The 17,599-nt window shown below is 34.9% G+C and overlaps 1 protein-coding gene across 2 annotated transcripts; it reads left to right on the top strand.

Annotated features, from left to right (window-relative positions):
• Positions 1-1,570: 1,570 nt before the first annotated feature.
• On the top strand, positions 1,571-17,124 carry LOC100251938 (probable aldehyde dehydrogenase). Of its 2 annotated transcripts, none has more exons than XM_002273533.4 (16): positions 1,571-1,835; positions 8,629-8,708; positions 9,179-9,282; positions 9,483-9,550; positions 9,723-9,780; positions 9,893-10,006; positions 10,428-10,511; positions 11,039-11,143; positions 11,577-11,690; positions 12,709-12,840; positions 12,954-13,043; positions 13,261-13,350; positions 14,663-14,872; positions 15,838-15,948; positions 16,583-16,662; positions 16,759-17,124. In XM_002273533.4, the coding sequence occupies exons 1-16, from the start codon at positions 1,747-1,749 to the stop codon at positions 16,895-16,897; spliced, it is 1,668 nt and encodes a 555-aa protein (XP_002273569.1). In that variant the 5' UTR covers positions 1,571-1,746; the 3' UTR covers positions 16,898-17,124. The 2 variants fall into 2 exon arrangements, with proteins under 2 accessions (XP_002273569.1, XP_010663395.1); XM_010665093.2 differs by lacking the exon at positions 1,571-1,835 and adding an exon at positions 2,889-3,078.
• The last annotated feature ends 475 nt before the right edge of the window (positions 17,125-17,599 follow it).

The following is a 17,599-nucleotide window of genomic DNA, read 5'->3' as shown; positions in this document are numbered from 1 at the left end:
CCGTGGGAGCTTATATTAGAGTAAATTTTGACTAGGCATTTTTAAAAATAATTACAAAAAGTTGGGGTTTGATATTTTGTAAAACAAAAATTTTGGAATCTGAAATGTTTTTAGTATGTGTTTTTTTTTTTTTTTTTTTTACGTATTTTAAAAATAATTTTTATATTTAATATTTTATTTTTAGGTATAATTATTTTTTAAAATAACTCTTAAAATATAAATGAAAAATAATTAAAAGATGTTCTTAAAAAAATCTTATTTTTTGTTTGATTGTTTGAGAACTATTTTTTAAAATAATTATTTGTTCTCCAACAAAAAATATAGGAAACACATTTGACCATAGATAATATCTTTTATTTATTTTATATTATTTTTACTTATTTTTTGAGAGTTGTTTTAAGAAATAATTATACAAATATGTAAAATAACCAAAACAAAACATTACATATAAAAATTAATTTTAAATATATTAAAAATAGGTTTAAAATGTTTTAGGTTTCTAAACATATTTTTGTTCTAAAAAATCAAAAAACAATTTTCAGAAACTATTTTTTTAAAATAGTTACCAAACAAATCTCTAATTTCTATTTTTTAGTTTTCAAATGTGGTTTTTTTTTGTTTTAAAGGATCAAAAATCATTTTGGAAAATAGTTACCAAAGGTAAAATAAATATACATGAACGGAGAAGTCATGGACATTTCAAAACGGGCCTAGGCTTTGCATCCGGGATTATTAAGAAACAAAGAGGCCTTCGTTTTGTTAGGTTAGTCCAACCGAGCAGCACGTCAGACTCGGACTCCCTCCTGTAATATAGCCCAACCCACCTACAGTACCCATGCAGCTAGTGGCCCAGGCCTAGTGAGTAAAAAGGGAACTAAATTCTTTCTTAAAAGTCTTTTTGAGTGATTATGATTAATTTATATATATATATATATATATATATATATATATATATATATATATATATATATATTAATTTTTAATGTAATTAAAAATTTTAAAATAAAAAAATTTAAATTAGAATTGAATGATTATGAAAAATTCTTGCACCCACCCACCTCTTCAAATTTTTTTGGGATGGGAATATGGATAGGTTTAAATGATGGGATGGGATTGGATGGAGTGACCCATCCAAACTTGCCCTTATCCTAATCTTACTTTATGATTTTTAATTATATAAATTGTTTAAATATTACGAGTTTAGAATGGATATGTAATGCGTATTGACATCAATTATAAAAATTAATTTAATTAATAAAAAATATTTAATTATTGAAAAATATCAATTAAAATAAGCCACGAAAATCAAGAAATGCCCACCCATACCTAAGCCACGCATCTGAGTCATCCACGTCACCAACGGTGGGTCCCTTGCCGAATGGCGGTCACGTGTGCAAGATGTCGTGCAGCTAAGCTCGATTGCGGTCGATCGCTTGGTCCCGTCCTAACCGCTTGATTGCTTCGTTACATTCACAGACACCAATCAGAGGGTTCAAAACTCAATATCGACTTTGATGTGTCAGCTTTCACCGCTGATTGCGAGTTCCAATGGGAGCAGAGTGGGTTACAGCACATCAGATTAGAACTCCGGAAATAAAGCATACGGATGACAAGTGGCAGCAACCCGAAAACTGCAAAATCCAGCTCAGCCCTCCATTGCAGTGAGCATAATTCGTGAGTTGGAATGCAGAAGAGAATTGAGAATTTAGGACGAATCTGTAAACCCTATATTGAGTACCGGCCGCCATGTATAGATTCGGAGTATGCAGAGAAATGAGGGGTAGAGTTCCCCAAATTGCTGCTTTGAATTGGTTAGGTTCTCTCAGTCTCTCAAGGTGTGTATCAAGTATTAACTCCTTTCTGGTCCCAAGCTCCATTGATTTTCAGTCATGGCGTGGGAAAATCTATGGATTTGTTTTGCTTTTGAATACCAATGCTTATTCAGGATGGCTGGGTTTCTGTTTATTGTTTCTTTTTTTCCTTTTTTTTTTGGTTGATTTTGAGTCAATATAGTCTGATCAGTTATGTATTTATTTATTTTGGTGTTGTTTTACCATTTGTAAAAACATGTTGCCACTTCCCTTTTGGCCTTTTTTTTTTCTCCTTCACAGCTGATGAATTAATGTATTGCAGTGAAGATATTCCAGATGTTTGCCATTTTTGGAAATTATCAGTCGGGTGGAAAATATTTTTGTGGCAGATTTGAAGTGGGGCTTTGTTGAGTTGAATTGAGATGAGTGCCATGATTTAGTTTATTGATTAGTTTTTGGTAGTTGCTCTGTTTAACTAATGGTTTGGGATTTGGGTGCCTTTCTAGTTTCTACTACTACTTGTTTTTGTATGATTAGGCATCTATTATTTTCACCAATCCAGTTATAGTTGAACCTGTTCTGTTCTATCTTCCCTGTTCAGAGACATTGAACAGAAAGGTTTTTCCCTAAAATGGTCTTCCAGTAAATATTGTCCATCTTCTTTTTAGAAGGGTTATCTAATCAAAAATTTTTTGAGCATAAATATTGAAAAAGTGATTGAACTTGAGCCGTGGAATTTTATGGGTATGTTTAGTTCTGTTCTCTGAAACTACTTATTTACTCTCAAAATCAGAAGACACTTCTGAAAATGAAAAAAAAATGTTTCTAGAAAACAGTTAAAAAAAATAGGTTATTTTAAGAGAACAATAAATTGATGTCATTGATTGTTTTCAAGAATTGTTTTCAAAACTAAAAATGAAGATGTGCGGAACACGTGGAAAACCATAACTAAATTGATTCTCAATACTAGATAAACAGCTCTTCTACCAGGCCTTTTATCATCACTATTGGAAGTTACAGCCTGGGAGAAAAGAGTTTTCTGCCCTTACAACTTGAAGAGGTGATTTTTTTTTTTTTTTTAATAAGAGAAATATCATACTAATCTATTTTAATTTCTCCCTAAGAATTTTGTGAACATAAAAAAGAAGTGAAAGAGTGACTATTTTGCTACAATTATGATTTTCTTATTTTTCTTATATTAATGAAAAAATATTTTCCAATCACTTGTAGGTTTACATCAATTAATGTTCAGGAGTTTCATTGTGAGGTGTGTGAACTTGCAAAGCATCATCGTGTATCTTTTCCTATTAATAATTCAAAACAAAGTACTCCTTTGAGTTTAATCTATTATGATGTATGGGATCCTTCTTGTGTGGCAACTATTTCAGGTTCTTGTTGGTTTGTTACATTTCTTGATGATTATACATGAACAACTTGTGTCTCCTAAAAACAAAATCTAAGGTCAATTCTATATTTCCCATATTTCACAAAATGGTAGCCACTTGTTAATGCAAAAATTCATAACCTAAGATCAAATAATGGTCAAGAGTATTTTAATGAGAGTCTCATTAAATACCTTGATCTATCATTCCTCTTGGGTTGATACCCCTCAACAAAATGAGGTGGCAGAAAGGAACATTAGACATTTGTTAGAAATGGCTAGATCTCTCATTTTTCAAATGAATATATTAAAAAGTTACTAGGGGAAGTAGTACTCACTGCTACTTATCTTGTGAATTGTATGCCTACTGGGGTCTTGAATTCTAGATCCTCTATTGATATTCTTTTTACAATATTTCCTCCTTTTTAGGGTATTGGGAATCTTCCCCCAAAAGCATTTGGGTGTGGCCTTTATTCATGTCCAAAATCACTCACAGAGTAAAGTTGATCCAAGAGCAATTAAATGTTTGTTTCTTGGATATTCTTCCACTCAAAAAGGGTAGAAGTGCCATCACCCTCCATTTAGAAAGTTATTTACCTCAATGGATGTCATTTTTTTTATGCATTGATATTATCATATTCAGAGGGAGAATTCTATGGAATTCTATGGAAGATGGGATGTCATGGTTATACTTGAATTCCACCTTATCTTTTTCTGATTTTGAGTCTCCTTTAGCCTTTCCTATGACTTCAACTCTGCCTATGTCTAATCTGTCCCCTAATATGTTACACTCTCAGCCTTCTAATGAGCTTAACCAGGAAAATCAAGTTGAAACTCTTCTTTAGCTATCTGAAAAGCTTAACCAGGAAAATAAAACTGAAACTGTTTTTCAGCAATCTGAAACTTACGGATGACCGAAGAGGCTAAGGTTTCTGAGTGTATACAAGGAAGAAAAAGTCCATTGTTCCTCTGCAAGGCTAATCATCTGAACCTATGGTAGGTATGGGAAATATAGCTACAACCCCTATTTCAGATATGTTCCTGTTTTATTAGAAGACCTTGATATTCCTATTGCTCTTAGGAAACCACTAGAGAGTGTACCCAACACCCTTCTTCTAATTTTGTATCATTTCATTGTTTGTCTCCTACATACAAAGGTTTTTTTTGTGTAATCTTACTACTATTGAGATTCCAAAGAACGTTTATCAGCCTCTTGGGAATAAAAACTAGAGATGCCACGAATGAAGAAATGCATGCTTTAATGAAGAATGGAACTTGGGAGATGACAGACCTTCCTAAAGGGAAAAACCCTGTGGGTGTATACCTTAAAATGTAATGCTAATGGTAGCCTAGAGAGATACAAAGCAAGGCTTGTGGCTAAACGGTATACACAACCATTTGGAATTGATTTTCAAGAAACCTTTGCACTTGTGGCCAAAATGAATACTATTCAGATCTTGTTGTCTTTAGCAGCTAACTTGGATTGACCCTTGCAACAATTTGATGCGAAGAATGCATTTCTTCACGGTGAACTTGAGGAAGAGGTGTACACGAATAAAACACCTGGTTTTGAAAAAATATCTTTTGAAAATAGAGTATATAAGTTGATGAAAGCTCTTTATGGATAGAAGTAGTTTCCTAGGGCTTGGTTCAGGTGGTTCAATAAGTCTATGTTAAAAAGGGGATATCACCAAAGCCAAGAAGACCACACTTTATTTATCAAACATTCCACAAATAGGAAGGTAATTTTTTTTTTTTTCTTTTTTTTGATTGGAAATGACATAAAGATATATTGATAAAAAAAGAAGTACAAGAAAAAGGATGAGAAATCTTCCTGCCAAAGACAACTAAATTATAGGAAAATACACAGAAAACAAACGAACTCCCTATAAGGACCAATCCTTATGGAGTACACACCGCTATCCAATCAAGTTGAATCACATTAAGGGGAGTCCCCTTAAATGCCTTGGAACAGAAAGCCCAAAGAGAAGTAAGGAAAACAATAGAGTCCCAAAGGAACTTTGAATTCCTTGCTTTATCCTCGAAAATCCTCGCGTTTCTTTCCCACCACACAACCCGAATTAGAGCGATGCTCACAGCTTGCCACAAAACTATCCCCCTCTTAGAAGCACCAAAGCCTTTAAATTTGATGGACATCATTTCAGATATGCTCCTCGGGGGAACCCAATCCATCTTAGCTAACTGAAATAACCTGTGCCACAACCCAATTGTCAAGGAACAATGAAGAAAAAGATGATCTGCTGATTCCCCATGCTTCATGCACAGAATACAAATATTAGGATTAAGGGCTTTGTAGGGTCTTCTCACTTGTAGCATGTCATTAGTATTCACCTTCTTGTGTGCCACTAACCAGACAAAGGACTTCACTTTGAAAGGAACTTGAGAATTCCAAACGAACTTTGAAGGAAAGTTCTGAGGAGATCCAAAAGATTGAGATAATGCTAGAAAAAAGGATTTGACTGAAAAAAGTCCTGAAGAGGATAATGGCCAGAATCTGGCATCTGGGACCGAAGGAGATAGATGCAATTCATCAAGTGACCGCATGAGGCCTTCTAAGTCCTCTATCTTAGAATCTGACAGGTTACGACGGAAATTCAAATTCCAAAAGAAAGGACGAGTAGGACCGAGAGCTGAAGAAATAAGAATGTTTTTATCCACGACTACTCTAAATAGTCTTGGATATTGGGTTCCCAAAGGTTGGTCCCCCCACCACGAATCTTCCCATAACCGAATTCTTTCCCCGTTTCCTACCACATACCGAGTAAACAAGGAAAACTCCTGAAAGACTTGTGCAATAGCCTTCCAAGGACAACGATGTGACCATCTGACTAAAGTGTTAGCATCCCAACCATTGGAGTGTGAACCATAAATGCTTAAAATGACTTGATGCCAAAGAGCTGAACCCTCTCTAGGATACCTCCACAGCCATTTCCTTAGAAGAGTGAGATTCCTCCAAGAAATATTCCCAAAACCCAAACCCCCTATTGCCTTTAATTTGCACACAACATCCCACCTCACTAAATGATCTCTCTTGCCTTCCCCAATCCCTGATCATAAAAAATCCCTTTGCAATCTCTCGATTTTTGCAACCATTGAAGCGAGAATTTTAAATAAGGAAAGGAAGTAACATGGCAAATAGGTAAGGCAAGATTGAATAAGAGTTATCCTCCCCCCGAAGGATAAGTAGGCCTTTTGCCACCCATCTAATTTACTTGAGATTCTCTCAATCACTGGATCCCAAAAGCCACACGCCTTAGGGTTCCCACCCAAAGGGAGACCCAGATAGAGTATAGCCAGCCGGACGCCTTGTAATCAAGCATCACATAATTGCTCTTATTGTTTATGTGGATGATATTATCCTTAATGATAGTGATTTGGTGGAAATGAGCAACTTGAAGTCTAATGCTCAAGAGTTTGAAATTAAAGACCTAGGGAAGTTGAAGTATTTTCTAAGCATTGAAGTAGCATTGGCAAAGGGTGGGATTGTAATTTCTCAATAGAAGTACATTGGGGAGCTCCAAAAGGAAACTGGATTATTGGGATGCAAACCTGTCAAGACATTGATTGAGCAAAATAACAAACTTGGGGGCTCTAAAGAAGAACTAATGGTTGCTCGAGGTGCTTATCAAAGACTAGAGGGGAAGTTGTTTTGCCTTTTTTTTTTTTTTTGATAGGTAAGGGGAAATTGTTTTACTTATCACACACAAGACCTAACATTGCCTATGCCATAGGTGTTGTGAGTCGGTTCATGCAAAATCCTTACAAATCTCACTTAGAGGTAGCATACCACATCATTCGTTGCTTAAAAGGAACATTTAGTGTGAGAATTTTGTCTCGAAAATAAAGAAAATATCTCTAGAAGCTTGTGCCAATGCAAATTGGGCTAGATCCATTGTGGACTGGACATATACCACAGGATATTGTACAATTTTGCAATGCCAGATGTAGCAAGATGAAGTGCACAGCCAGAATTTCAAGCTATGGCACTTGGAATTTGTGAGCTATTATGAATTAGAATTTCCTATGTGGCTTAAAGATTAATGTCAAGAGTCCTATGAAACTATATTGTGATAACAAGGTAACAATAAGTATGACTCACAATCTTGTCCAACTTGACCACAAACATGTAGGAATCGATAGACATTTTATCAAGGAAAAGCTAGATTCTAGGATAATTTTGCACTTCTTATGTCACTTCCTCAAATTACTTGGCAGACATGCCAATCAAAGAACTGGTGGGCTCTACATTTCATCAAATCCTAGACAAGCTGAGAATGCATAATATATTAGCACTAGTTTGAGGGGGAGGGTTGACAAATTTCAAGAAATCAAAGGAGATCCAGAATTGACTAATTGATTCTAAGATCTCCTAAAGTTTTAGAATCATGTTCATTCCTTTTTTAGAGTGTACAACTATTCCTTTTTTTTGTTTTTTTTTTTATAGGTAGTGTACAACTATTGTCTATAATGTACAAAATCAAGAAATGACTGCTTTATTTTTTTACTTTTCTAGAACCATAAGTCAACCTAGGTACTTATGTAGATCCAATAACTTGTAATCTTATCAAGGGAAGTAATACCAATTCAATTTCTCTGGCTTGTTTCAGAATTGAAGAATATTTTAGGGATAAGTAAGAAAAGATAAAGATAAAGAAAGAAAAATAGAAAGTTTTTATCAAATTTACTTTTACTTTTAATTGATTTCTAATTATTTATTGATTTTTTTGTTTTTTTGTTATATCCTATCCCTTAGAAGGATAGGAAGTTCTTATCAAAGATATCTGTACTTTTATTTTATTTCTAATTAACTTCTTTTTTTGCCTTTTATTATGCAATTCAATTTCTCTGGCTTGTTTCAGAATTGAAGAATATTTTAGGGATAAGTAAGAAAAGATAAAGATAAAGAAAGAAAAATAGAAAGTTTTTATTAAATTTACTTTTACTTTTAATTGATTTCTATTTATTTATTTATTTTTTTGGCTTTTTATTATATCCTATCCCTAAGAAGGATAGGGAGTTCGTATTAAAGATATCTGTACTTTTATTTTATTTCTAATTAACTTGTTTTTTTTACCTTTTATTATGCCAATTGATTTTTTTCCCTTTTATTATGTTGTATCCGTATATCCATATCTAAGTTTGGTGATTATCTTAAATTTTGGAGTTAAAAGAACTGAACTATTGTGCATGCATTTTGTGATGGATTTGTTAATTGGTACAGGAAAAATGTATGTGCTTTGTAATAGCTCATTTTTATGGGACAAGTGATAACCTCATGCTATATGTGCTTAGCATATAGAATTTTTTATACTTTGTCTGATCTCTTCCAGCAGTCAATCTCTCTCTCTCTCTCTCTATATATATATGTATATATATCTTTCCCTTTCATTCATTTATTTTGTGTGTGTGTGACAGATCTATTCATAATTTACCTTTTGCAACCATAGAAGTTGAAGAGATATCAGGTTCTCAACCTGCTGAAGTACAAAATTTGGGTAGGTATGTGAACTTGAGTGGAATGTGTCCTGCATTTGAAGCAAGTAGCTAAATGGATATCAACTAAATGGAGTAAAACTAGAAAAGACATGCTATCTCCTGCTTGATTGCCAAGAAAGCAGAGGAAGTTAAACAAACACTTGGAAACTTCTAACAGATTGGGACTGGATGGCTGTTGACCTATATGAAGTTGACATGGCATCTTGTAACTTGAAAATTACCTTGTTCTGTCATGTTCACTCTTTTGCATGCATCACTGAATGAGTACATTGAGAAAACTTGGATTTACTGGTTGGATCATACTTGATGTTTGACAGGTGAAACTCAATAACGTTCTTTTGATTTAAAACAATGTGTAAGGATGTTCGTCATGCATTAGTTATTGGATGTAAAGTTGGGACATGTAGTCATTGTTTGATATTGCCCTACAATGATCAAATATTGATAAAATGGGATGTTTTACTTTTAGTGCAAGGCAAATGGACAGGATCTACTAGTGGGGAGACAATTGTGGATCCTTTAAATGGAGAACCATTCATCCAAGTTGCTGAGGTAGATGAAACAGGAATACAGGTATGATTTTGGAATATGTCTTATAATTCTGCATTCTTTTCCAATAGAGCTTGCCCTTTTCTGAGTGTAGAGTATATGTTTCAACTAATGAATGCACACCTTGGTTTGTATACTTAAGGCTGTAGATTTTCATTGTGTTAAATAGTTAAAAATGTTTAGTAAATGTCAAAGTACATTAAAGATTTTGTGACTGTATGCAGCCATTTGTGGACAGCTTGTCCAAGTGCCCCAAACATGGTCTACATAATCCATTTAAAGCACCTGAAAGGTTGTACACGCGTCTTCTTCAATCTTACTCTAATTCTACTTGTCTTCGCTTACTTTTCTTTTTGACTTGTTGGTACTGGATTGTTACAGGTACATATTAGTTGAGAATATCATTGTTACTGTTCAGTTGTGCAACTGTACTAGAAGATAAACATACTCATTGTGTCTCTCAGGTATCTCATGTTAGGAGACATATCCAACAAGGCAGCTCACATGCTTTCCCTGCCCAAGGTAGCATTTTCAAAGAAGGATGTTAGTTTGAATTAAGAGTTAAGCAATGTTGCTTGTCAGTCTGTCATAATCATTTATATCTGCAATAATTTGTATTTTGTATGACTTTCAGGTTTCCGATTTCTTCACTAGGTTAATACAAAGAGTTGCTCCAAAGAGTTATCAACAGGCTCTTGGTGAAGTTTATGTTACACAAAAATTTCTGGAGAATTTTTCTGGTGATCAGGTATATGATGATAATTTAGCAAACAAAACCATTTTTCTGTCAGTTGAAAAAGAGGACAAAAAAGGAAAAGAAAGTTCCGTGAAATTGCATAATTGATGTTAAAAGGCCTCTAAGTGATAATCTTATCCGTTTTACAACAATTTTCTGTGTTTATGCCTGTTAATATCATCAGTTTACCTGTTCTTCATCATCTTGTTTTTTGTTTTACTTTTTAAATTTTTTATTTGTAATTTTCTTGTTTTTCCTAATTTCTTTGACTCCTTTTATCTTGGAAGAATCTACTCTAAACCTCGATAAAGTTGAAAACTTTTATAATCAAATGGGCATTTTTCAGCTCATGACCTATGGTCTCTTGAATTAGTGTGCTAGGGTTAACTGCATTTTATCTTTTCTCATTTCTCCCTTTCACTGTATCTGGCAGGTTCGTTTCCTGGCGAGGTCTTTTGCAGTGCCAGGAAATCATCTTGGGCAGCAAAGTCATGGTTTTCGTTGGCCTTATGGTCCGGTAAGGCACTCTCTTTGAACATACATCGATCAATTTGGTAGAAACTATGTTGCAAGATTTCTGGAGTTGGTTTTCAGTGATTATTGAAACCATGAAGTAATCGACAGATTTTTATGAAGGGGAAAATTAAGCAACTTTATGGATGTACAGGAGCTTGTTTATATTTCCACTAGGAATTGTTAAATATAGAGCCTTTTATTATTGACTTTATACGACTCAAGTTAGCAAAAAAGGTGCATTCCAAAATGAAGTTTATTGCATACAAAAAAATGGTGGTTAAGAATTTCTATTGTATATTGAAGCCTTCCTTTGTTTTCTTATAACTATTGACTGAACAACAAAATATCGTATGAGAATAATTCTCAATATGTAAATTGTCGTCCCAATCGAAAGAAAAGGTCACTTTTTGGGTCTTTATATATATATATTTGTGCATCAATATGTTAAAAAATTTTGTTCATTGCAAAAGTAGACAGCCACTCAATTTATATGTTTCAATTTTCACTTTTGAGAAATCATTGGTGCAGGTGGCAATTGTTACACCCTTTAATTTCCCTTTGGAGATTCCTGTCCTTCAGTTGATGGGAGCCCTTTACATGGGCAACAAACCCATTCTTAAGGTTGATAGCAAGGTATGCTCTCAGAAATGTATTTAGGCAGTCTTGATTTGATAGTAGGAGATTCTAGTTCTTTGTCATCATATTAATTATTTATTGGAACACTATTTCAGTTTTATTATTACTCTATTTATTTGGTTGGGTTGGGGTGGAGGAAAATATTCAGATGTTTGTGGAAGTGGTAAAGAGGAATGATGTACTTGGTCCGCGGATAGATCAACAGATAGGTCTTTACTAGGTTTTGTAGTTTAAAAAATGCAACAGCTAATGTCAAATTGTCGGCTTCCTTCTTCCTTTTCTTTTCCTTTTTAAAATTTTTTATGGTATTCCTGCAGGTATTAGCCACCCTTACTAAGACACTCTATTTCTATCTTTTTCCATTAGACATTCTTATTAAAATATTTTATATGCAGATTATCATATATACTAACTATTTTTTTTTTCTTAGGTGAGTATTGTTATGGAGCAGATGATTCGATTGCTTCATCATTGTGGGTTGCCTATGGAGGATCTTGACTTTATAAATTCTGATGGAAAGACAATGAACAAACTATTATTGGAGGTTCGTTCTCAAGAACATCTTGTAATCGCTAATTGTGCATCAACTAAGGAGGGATCTCAACTTTAATCCTTCTATTCATCTCTTTCTTTGATTAACTTTAAATGAATGTCTTCAAGATTGTGTTCAATTTTAATGTTCAAAATTAAAATTGTAGGTTTTATATCTCTTAGAATTAATTATAAGTTTATGATAATAGTGTGGAATTGCCAGTCTTCAGAATGTTTCGTCACTTTTTTATTTATTCTTGTCACTTTTGGTTTTTAAATCTATTTAACCATTTGGGTCTTCATCTCCTAGGGACTTATGGTTGTGCAAATTTGAGCCTTTTTTTTCTGATGCTCAGTTTTCAATTAAGTTTCTAAGCCTCTTTCACTTTGGTTTTCCTAAGATGGACCCTAACTTAAGCTCTTAACAAATTGTCAGTTTGGCTTTTGAGAACAATTGACTGTGGTCTTTCCCCTTGGGGCAAAAAGCATGTCATATGTGCTTGAGCTTCTAGGAGTGGAGTTAACAGTTTGATCTTTGAGCTGTTGTACATCAACCTAAAAAGTGATGCACTAGTCTTCCAATGAACAGAGAAGGTTCTCACATGTCACAAAGTCATCTGACAGCCCAGTTCATGTCTTAATCGTAACATTGTGTTTTTTACCATCTGTCTTAAATTTTCCCACTCGATCATGCTTTTCTAGAGTATTTCAAAAAGCAACAAAGGCAATATGTATACAAGTTTTTTGTTCTGTGAGTGTGTGTGTGTTGTCTGTTTGAAACAAAAATACAAAGCTTGTTTGGGGAAAATATGCTAAAATGATAAAGAAGCATGCTTTGTCATGGTATTGATGTGTCTGTGACAATGGTGGCTGTGGATTGGTGCTAGATGCAGTAGCAGTGCTCGTACTGGTAGAAATTACTGTGGGTGTTTTGGAGTGGTGATGGTGGTTTGGATTGTGGTATTCACATGAGTGAAAGATGAAAATGACTTCTATTGTAGTCTTTTTGACCTGTGGGATTACTTTTACAGGCAAATCCACGAATGACACTCTTTACTGGTAGTTCCAGAGTGGCAGATAAGTTAGCTGTTGACCTAAAGGGTCGGATTAAATTGGAAGATGCAGGATTTGACTGGAAAATTCTGGGACCAGATGTTCAAGAGGTTTCTTAAATACAATTTATGACTCTAGTTCATGCAGTTTCCCATCCATATATTCTCACATTCTAACTGTAAATCCCTTGTTGAGTCATACCCATTTTGTTCTTGAATGACAGGTGGACTATGTTGCATGGGTCTGTGATCAAGATGCATATGCATGCAGTGGACAAAAGTGCTCTGCGCAGTCAATAGTATTCATGCATGAGGTTAGCTGCTTCACTCTGACAACTCTGTAGGTTTTGCATTTGTTTATTTGGAAGATTATGGTTGTAGGCTGAAGTAATTGTTCTCTTGGCATTTCTCTCTAGCAATTGCAAATAGAGTTTGTCATTATAAAGAATATCAAGTATTGGAAATTCTAGTCTCAAGTGGTTATTATCCAAATTCTTTCTTTTCTTTTAATTATATCATATTCTTATGCAGAACTGGTTTAAAAGTTCACTTATTTCCAGAATGAAAGATCTTGCTGCAAGAAGGAAGTTAGAAGATCTAACTATTGGACCTGTTCTGAGTGTAAGCATGGTGTCTTTTTTCTCATTATTCTATTATCGCTCAAATAAGCTTGCTCAGCTGATTGTTATTGCACCTGACCTGGCTGATATTTTTTTTTATTACCATCTGACTGGTAAGTTGAACCATGCTGTTAACAATTTGGAAGGTAAGAAAATGTAAAGAAAAACAGTCAAGAAAAGCAAGTATGATGGAATTGCATCATCTAATTGGATGGAACCTTTTTTCAGATATGTTAGATGAGACCTGTCAACTGGCTACCAATTTGCATGCATATTATGCATAGCTAACAGTGCTCCTGGGATATGTTCAATTTTGGTTCTTACTGATTGGCTGGCCATAAGCATACTCCTGGAATTGAATCTTCCAAATAGATCAAACTTCTTTTTAAAGATATGTTAGGTGGAACCTGCCAAATGGCTACCACTCCAGATCTGTCGGCTGTGGCTAACAATGCTTCTGGGACAATTTATACAACTTGGATCTTACTGATTAACTAGACTGATTGATAGGGACTGGCCTCTCCAGTGGATCAGGCCAATCATGGTTAAATTAAACCAAGAAGCCAGCCAACTTAGTGTGACTGGACTTGCCTGGGGGTTTAGAACTAAGCCTGAATGAAACATGCATCTTAAGAATTAATTCTTATTTTACAATATGTTGGTGAATTCATACATTTCAACTTGGTTGACCTGCTGATGTTTAAAATTTGACTAGCTGCTCTTCTTTGTTTCCATGGCTGGGTTTGATTTTAAAAAATTGTTTTAGAGTCTCAAGATGTACCTGATGTTTGACCTCTGCATTTGCATTCTGTTAGGTGGAAAAAAGAGTGGACCATGCGGCAATTAGTAGGAATTTGTGTTATCTGTGGAAACGAGTATAAATTTCCTGCACTTGTGCTGAAAGGTGTATTCACTTTGAGGGTTGTGAAGACAATGAATGCATCATTAGATTGTTTGCCTGGAAATTAGGAATATGGTTTGGCTCACAGCCAAGAAATACTGTTTTGCATTGAGTGATGTGCAAGTGAGCCATACGTTACCATGTTATTTATCTTCTCAACAACTTTTTAGCAAGAATGGCATGCTAGTGGTTAGCCAACAATGTTGTTAACAAGCAGGATATATGGCATCATTGGGATTTGCCCAGGGCTCTATTCCGTTTGTCTGATCTTTGTAATTGCCCTTACCAATTTTCTCCCTACACCCTGCAAACTCTATTTGGATCTGTTTGTATGGCAAAGTCACAGCCAATATCCCTTTTGAAATCCTATTGATATTTTTAATATGTTAATTTGTGTTTTCTTTTATTGCAGTTTACAACTGAAGCAATGCTAGAACATATGAATAAGTTGCTTCAGATACCAGGATCAGAGCTACTATTTGGTGGCAAGGCTTTAGAAAATCATTCGATCCCTCCAATTTACGGTGCTCTAAAACCAACAGCCATTTATATTCCGCTTGAAGAAATGCTGAAGGATGGCAATTATGAGCTTGTTACAAGAGAGATTTTTGGACCATTCCAGGTAATTAAGAGGGAACACTGCACCAAACTTGATCACATTTCAAATTTTGTTTGCTCATGAGGACATAAAAAGGTACTTGGTAAACTAAACCTTTAACCTTGGTTCTTTAAAATTTAGTTATAAAAACTGTTGAGCTGGTTGGAACTTGAAAGCATCCTCCTAATAGGTGCTTCAACAGCTTTCCTTTTTTATTGGTTTAAATTGGCTTGGGTTGGAAAGCATCAATCCACCACTAAATCTGGTTTAGACTTGGGCAAATGTGTTGAGCAACCCATCTGAACCTGAACCCAGTGTGGCCTATGATAGTAACAAGTAATAATAGCAACATAAAAACAACTATTTTATTGCATGAACTTCTTCTTCCAAGGTGATTTTTTTTAATCATCAAAATCTGAGAAATATCTTGACTTGAGGATTTCTAAAATGATCTTTTTAAGTTATGTTTGGTTTTGGGAAAGTACTAAGGAAACACAATTTAGTTTACCATGAAAAATACGAAAGAAAATAAAAAGTAATTAAAATTAGTTGAAATAAATTAAAACTTATATATTTTTAAATTATGCAATTTTTATATAGAAGTAAAAAATAAGTGAAATGAGTTTGAAGAAAATATCAAAATAAAATATTAACTTTATTTTTATTTTTTATTTTCCTTTATTTTTTTCTTTCCATCTATTTTTTTTCTCTTTTTTCTTTCCCTTGCATTTTCTCTTGAATTTTCCGGAAACCAAACATAACCTTATTGTTCTAAGCACATATTTACATACTGTGAAGCAACAACGCATGTTTCATATTGTTGTAGTGCCAGATGCCAAAAATTCTTGGCGAACTGGGCCAAATGGAAAGTTGTAGAAACTGAGAATCTAGCTTTGTTTGTGTGACTGTATGCACACTTGCATGATACACTTACCTTTATTTTATTGGATTTTTCCCAAAGGTATTACTGACTATGTCTTTGCCCCTAGGTTGTAACTGACTATAAAGACAATCAGCTACCCAGGGTGTTGGAAGCACTTGAGAGGATGCATGCACATTTAACTGCTGCGGTGGTTTCTAATGATTCCCTGTTTTTGCAGGCAAGACTCCATCACCATTCTTTTTTCATTTTCAGTCAAATTTTGGATTGTGTACTGCATCCTGACCATCAACTTGCCATAAAGTGAAGTGATCTTACCTTTACATATAAAAAAACTACTCAGACAAAGTCAATCCAACCGTGGTGACAAGATGCTTTGGTTATTGAACCTTTCAGTTATGGCTGTTTGGGCTCAGAACCTGTTAATCTGGTTCCCACAAGCTTTGACTATTGCTTTTATACCTTGGGCATATAAATAATCAACTTCAGAATGGGGAAGTTTAGCCTTACACATGCATGTCCTAAAAGACAACAGGAGGCATATCTCAGATGCTGTTCTTCCCACCATTTGCTTAAAGTTTTTAGCTCATCTAAAACTGGGTTGGGTTTAGATTAACTTAGGTCAGTTCCATTTATAAACAGATTTAATTTTAAGTAGGTTCCTTAGTCCTGATGATTCGTCAGTGTTTCTCCTGTGTTTCTGTTTTTAAAGCCGAACCTTCTCTCCATCTTCTAGCCCAATGTTGTGAAGTATTAGTTGGCATATTTCCAAGCTATTTCCGTTGTAGGTTTAATGAAATGGATTGCTGTATTCAAATTGTTTCGAACTTATTTCTTGTAAAACCCGGTTGTAGGAAGTGATTGGGAAATCAGTGAACGGGACTACTTATGCTGGACTAAGGGCAAGAACAACAGGAGCTCCACAGAATCACTGGTATGTAGAAGATCCAACACTTCCTTTCTTGCCTGCTTCACAATGACATTGTCAAAAGTACGTCAATATATGTGGAAAACAATGGTTTTGTGGCAGGTTTGGACCAGCAGGGGACCCAAGAGGGGCAGGAATTGGGACGCCAGAAGCAATAAAGCTTGTTTGGTCGTGTCATAGAGAAATCATATATGATATTGGTCCCCTGCCAAGTCACTGGGAAATTCCACCAGCTACCTGAAGATTGACAATTGACATCAAGGGAAGGGGCCTATATGGCTAATCTCAAATATAAAATGCAAACATCTGGCATAGTGCGAGAGGACAATTTAATAATAGCATGTCGATGCTTGTCGTTTTCTGTGGTCTATCGGTATTAACAATTTTATGCAACCACTAAGTGATAAAAAGTAATGCAACCAAAAGATGATGTAAAATAAAGCGAGCAAAAGATGTGTTTACTTTCAACAGTGGCATCTGGATGATCACCAGCGGCATTTGTCTTTTCGGGGCGGCAAGAGACAAAACTTAGAATCAAGAAATCAACAGAACAAATTTAAAAGAATGGAATTGTATCGCACAGAAGCTTTCAAAGTTATTTGTGAAGTTTTCTAACGTCAACCTCTTCGCGATCCACGGACAAATATTTTTTTCTTCATTTGTTTCCTTTTGTTTTTTATAACCAACGCCTATAGACTCTCCATGGTGGGCAAAACCTTGGGGTCATGGGCCTCAGACCTTGGGACCAGTTCCCATGGGACCGAAACCTTGAGGTCTTGGGACCTCAGGGTACAGACTGCATCACATTAACCAGCACTAACTAATTTATTAGGAAATTCAACCAGTCATAGGAATTGAACCCGATCCAGAGCAACATGGAGGCAACCTCACGTTTCCAGAATCCAATTCAGCGAAGTGACTATTAACAACAAAGTATGAAATG

The sequence above is a fragment of the Vitis vinifera genome, chromosome 17 (genome assembly GCF_030704535.1).
Source record: "Vitis vinifera cultivar Pinot Noir 40024 chromosome 17, ASM3070453v1".
Classification (NCBI taxonomy): domain Eukaryota; kingdom Viridiplantae; phylum Streptophyta; class Magnoliopsida; order Vitales; family Vitaceae; genus Vitis; species Vitis vinifera.
This window is presented reverse-complemented; position numbering and strand designations above follow the sequence as displayed.

What these genes read in the sequence shown, in the direction of transcription:
- LOC100251938 (XM_002273533.4), top strand. Translation starts at nt 1,747, where the DNA reads ATGTATAGATTCGGAGTATGCAGAGAAATGAGGGGTAGAGTTCCCCAA. An exon ending in AGAATTTTTCTGGTGATCAG is followed by an intron (nt 10,007 to 10,427) that starts GTATATGATGAT and finishes TGTATCTGGCAG; the next exon opens with GTTCGTTTCCTGGCGAGGTC. An exon ending in GGAGCTCCACAGAATCACTG is followed by an intron (nt 16,663 to 16,758) that starts GTATGTAGAAGA and finishes GTTTTGTGGCAG; the next exon opens with GTTTGGACCAGCAGGGGACC.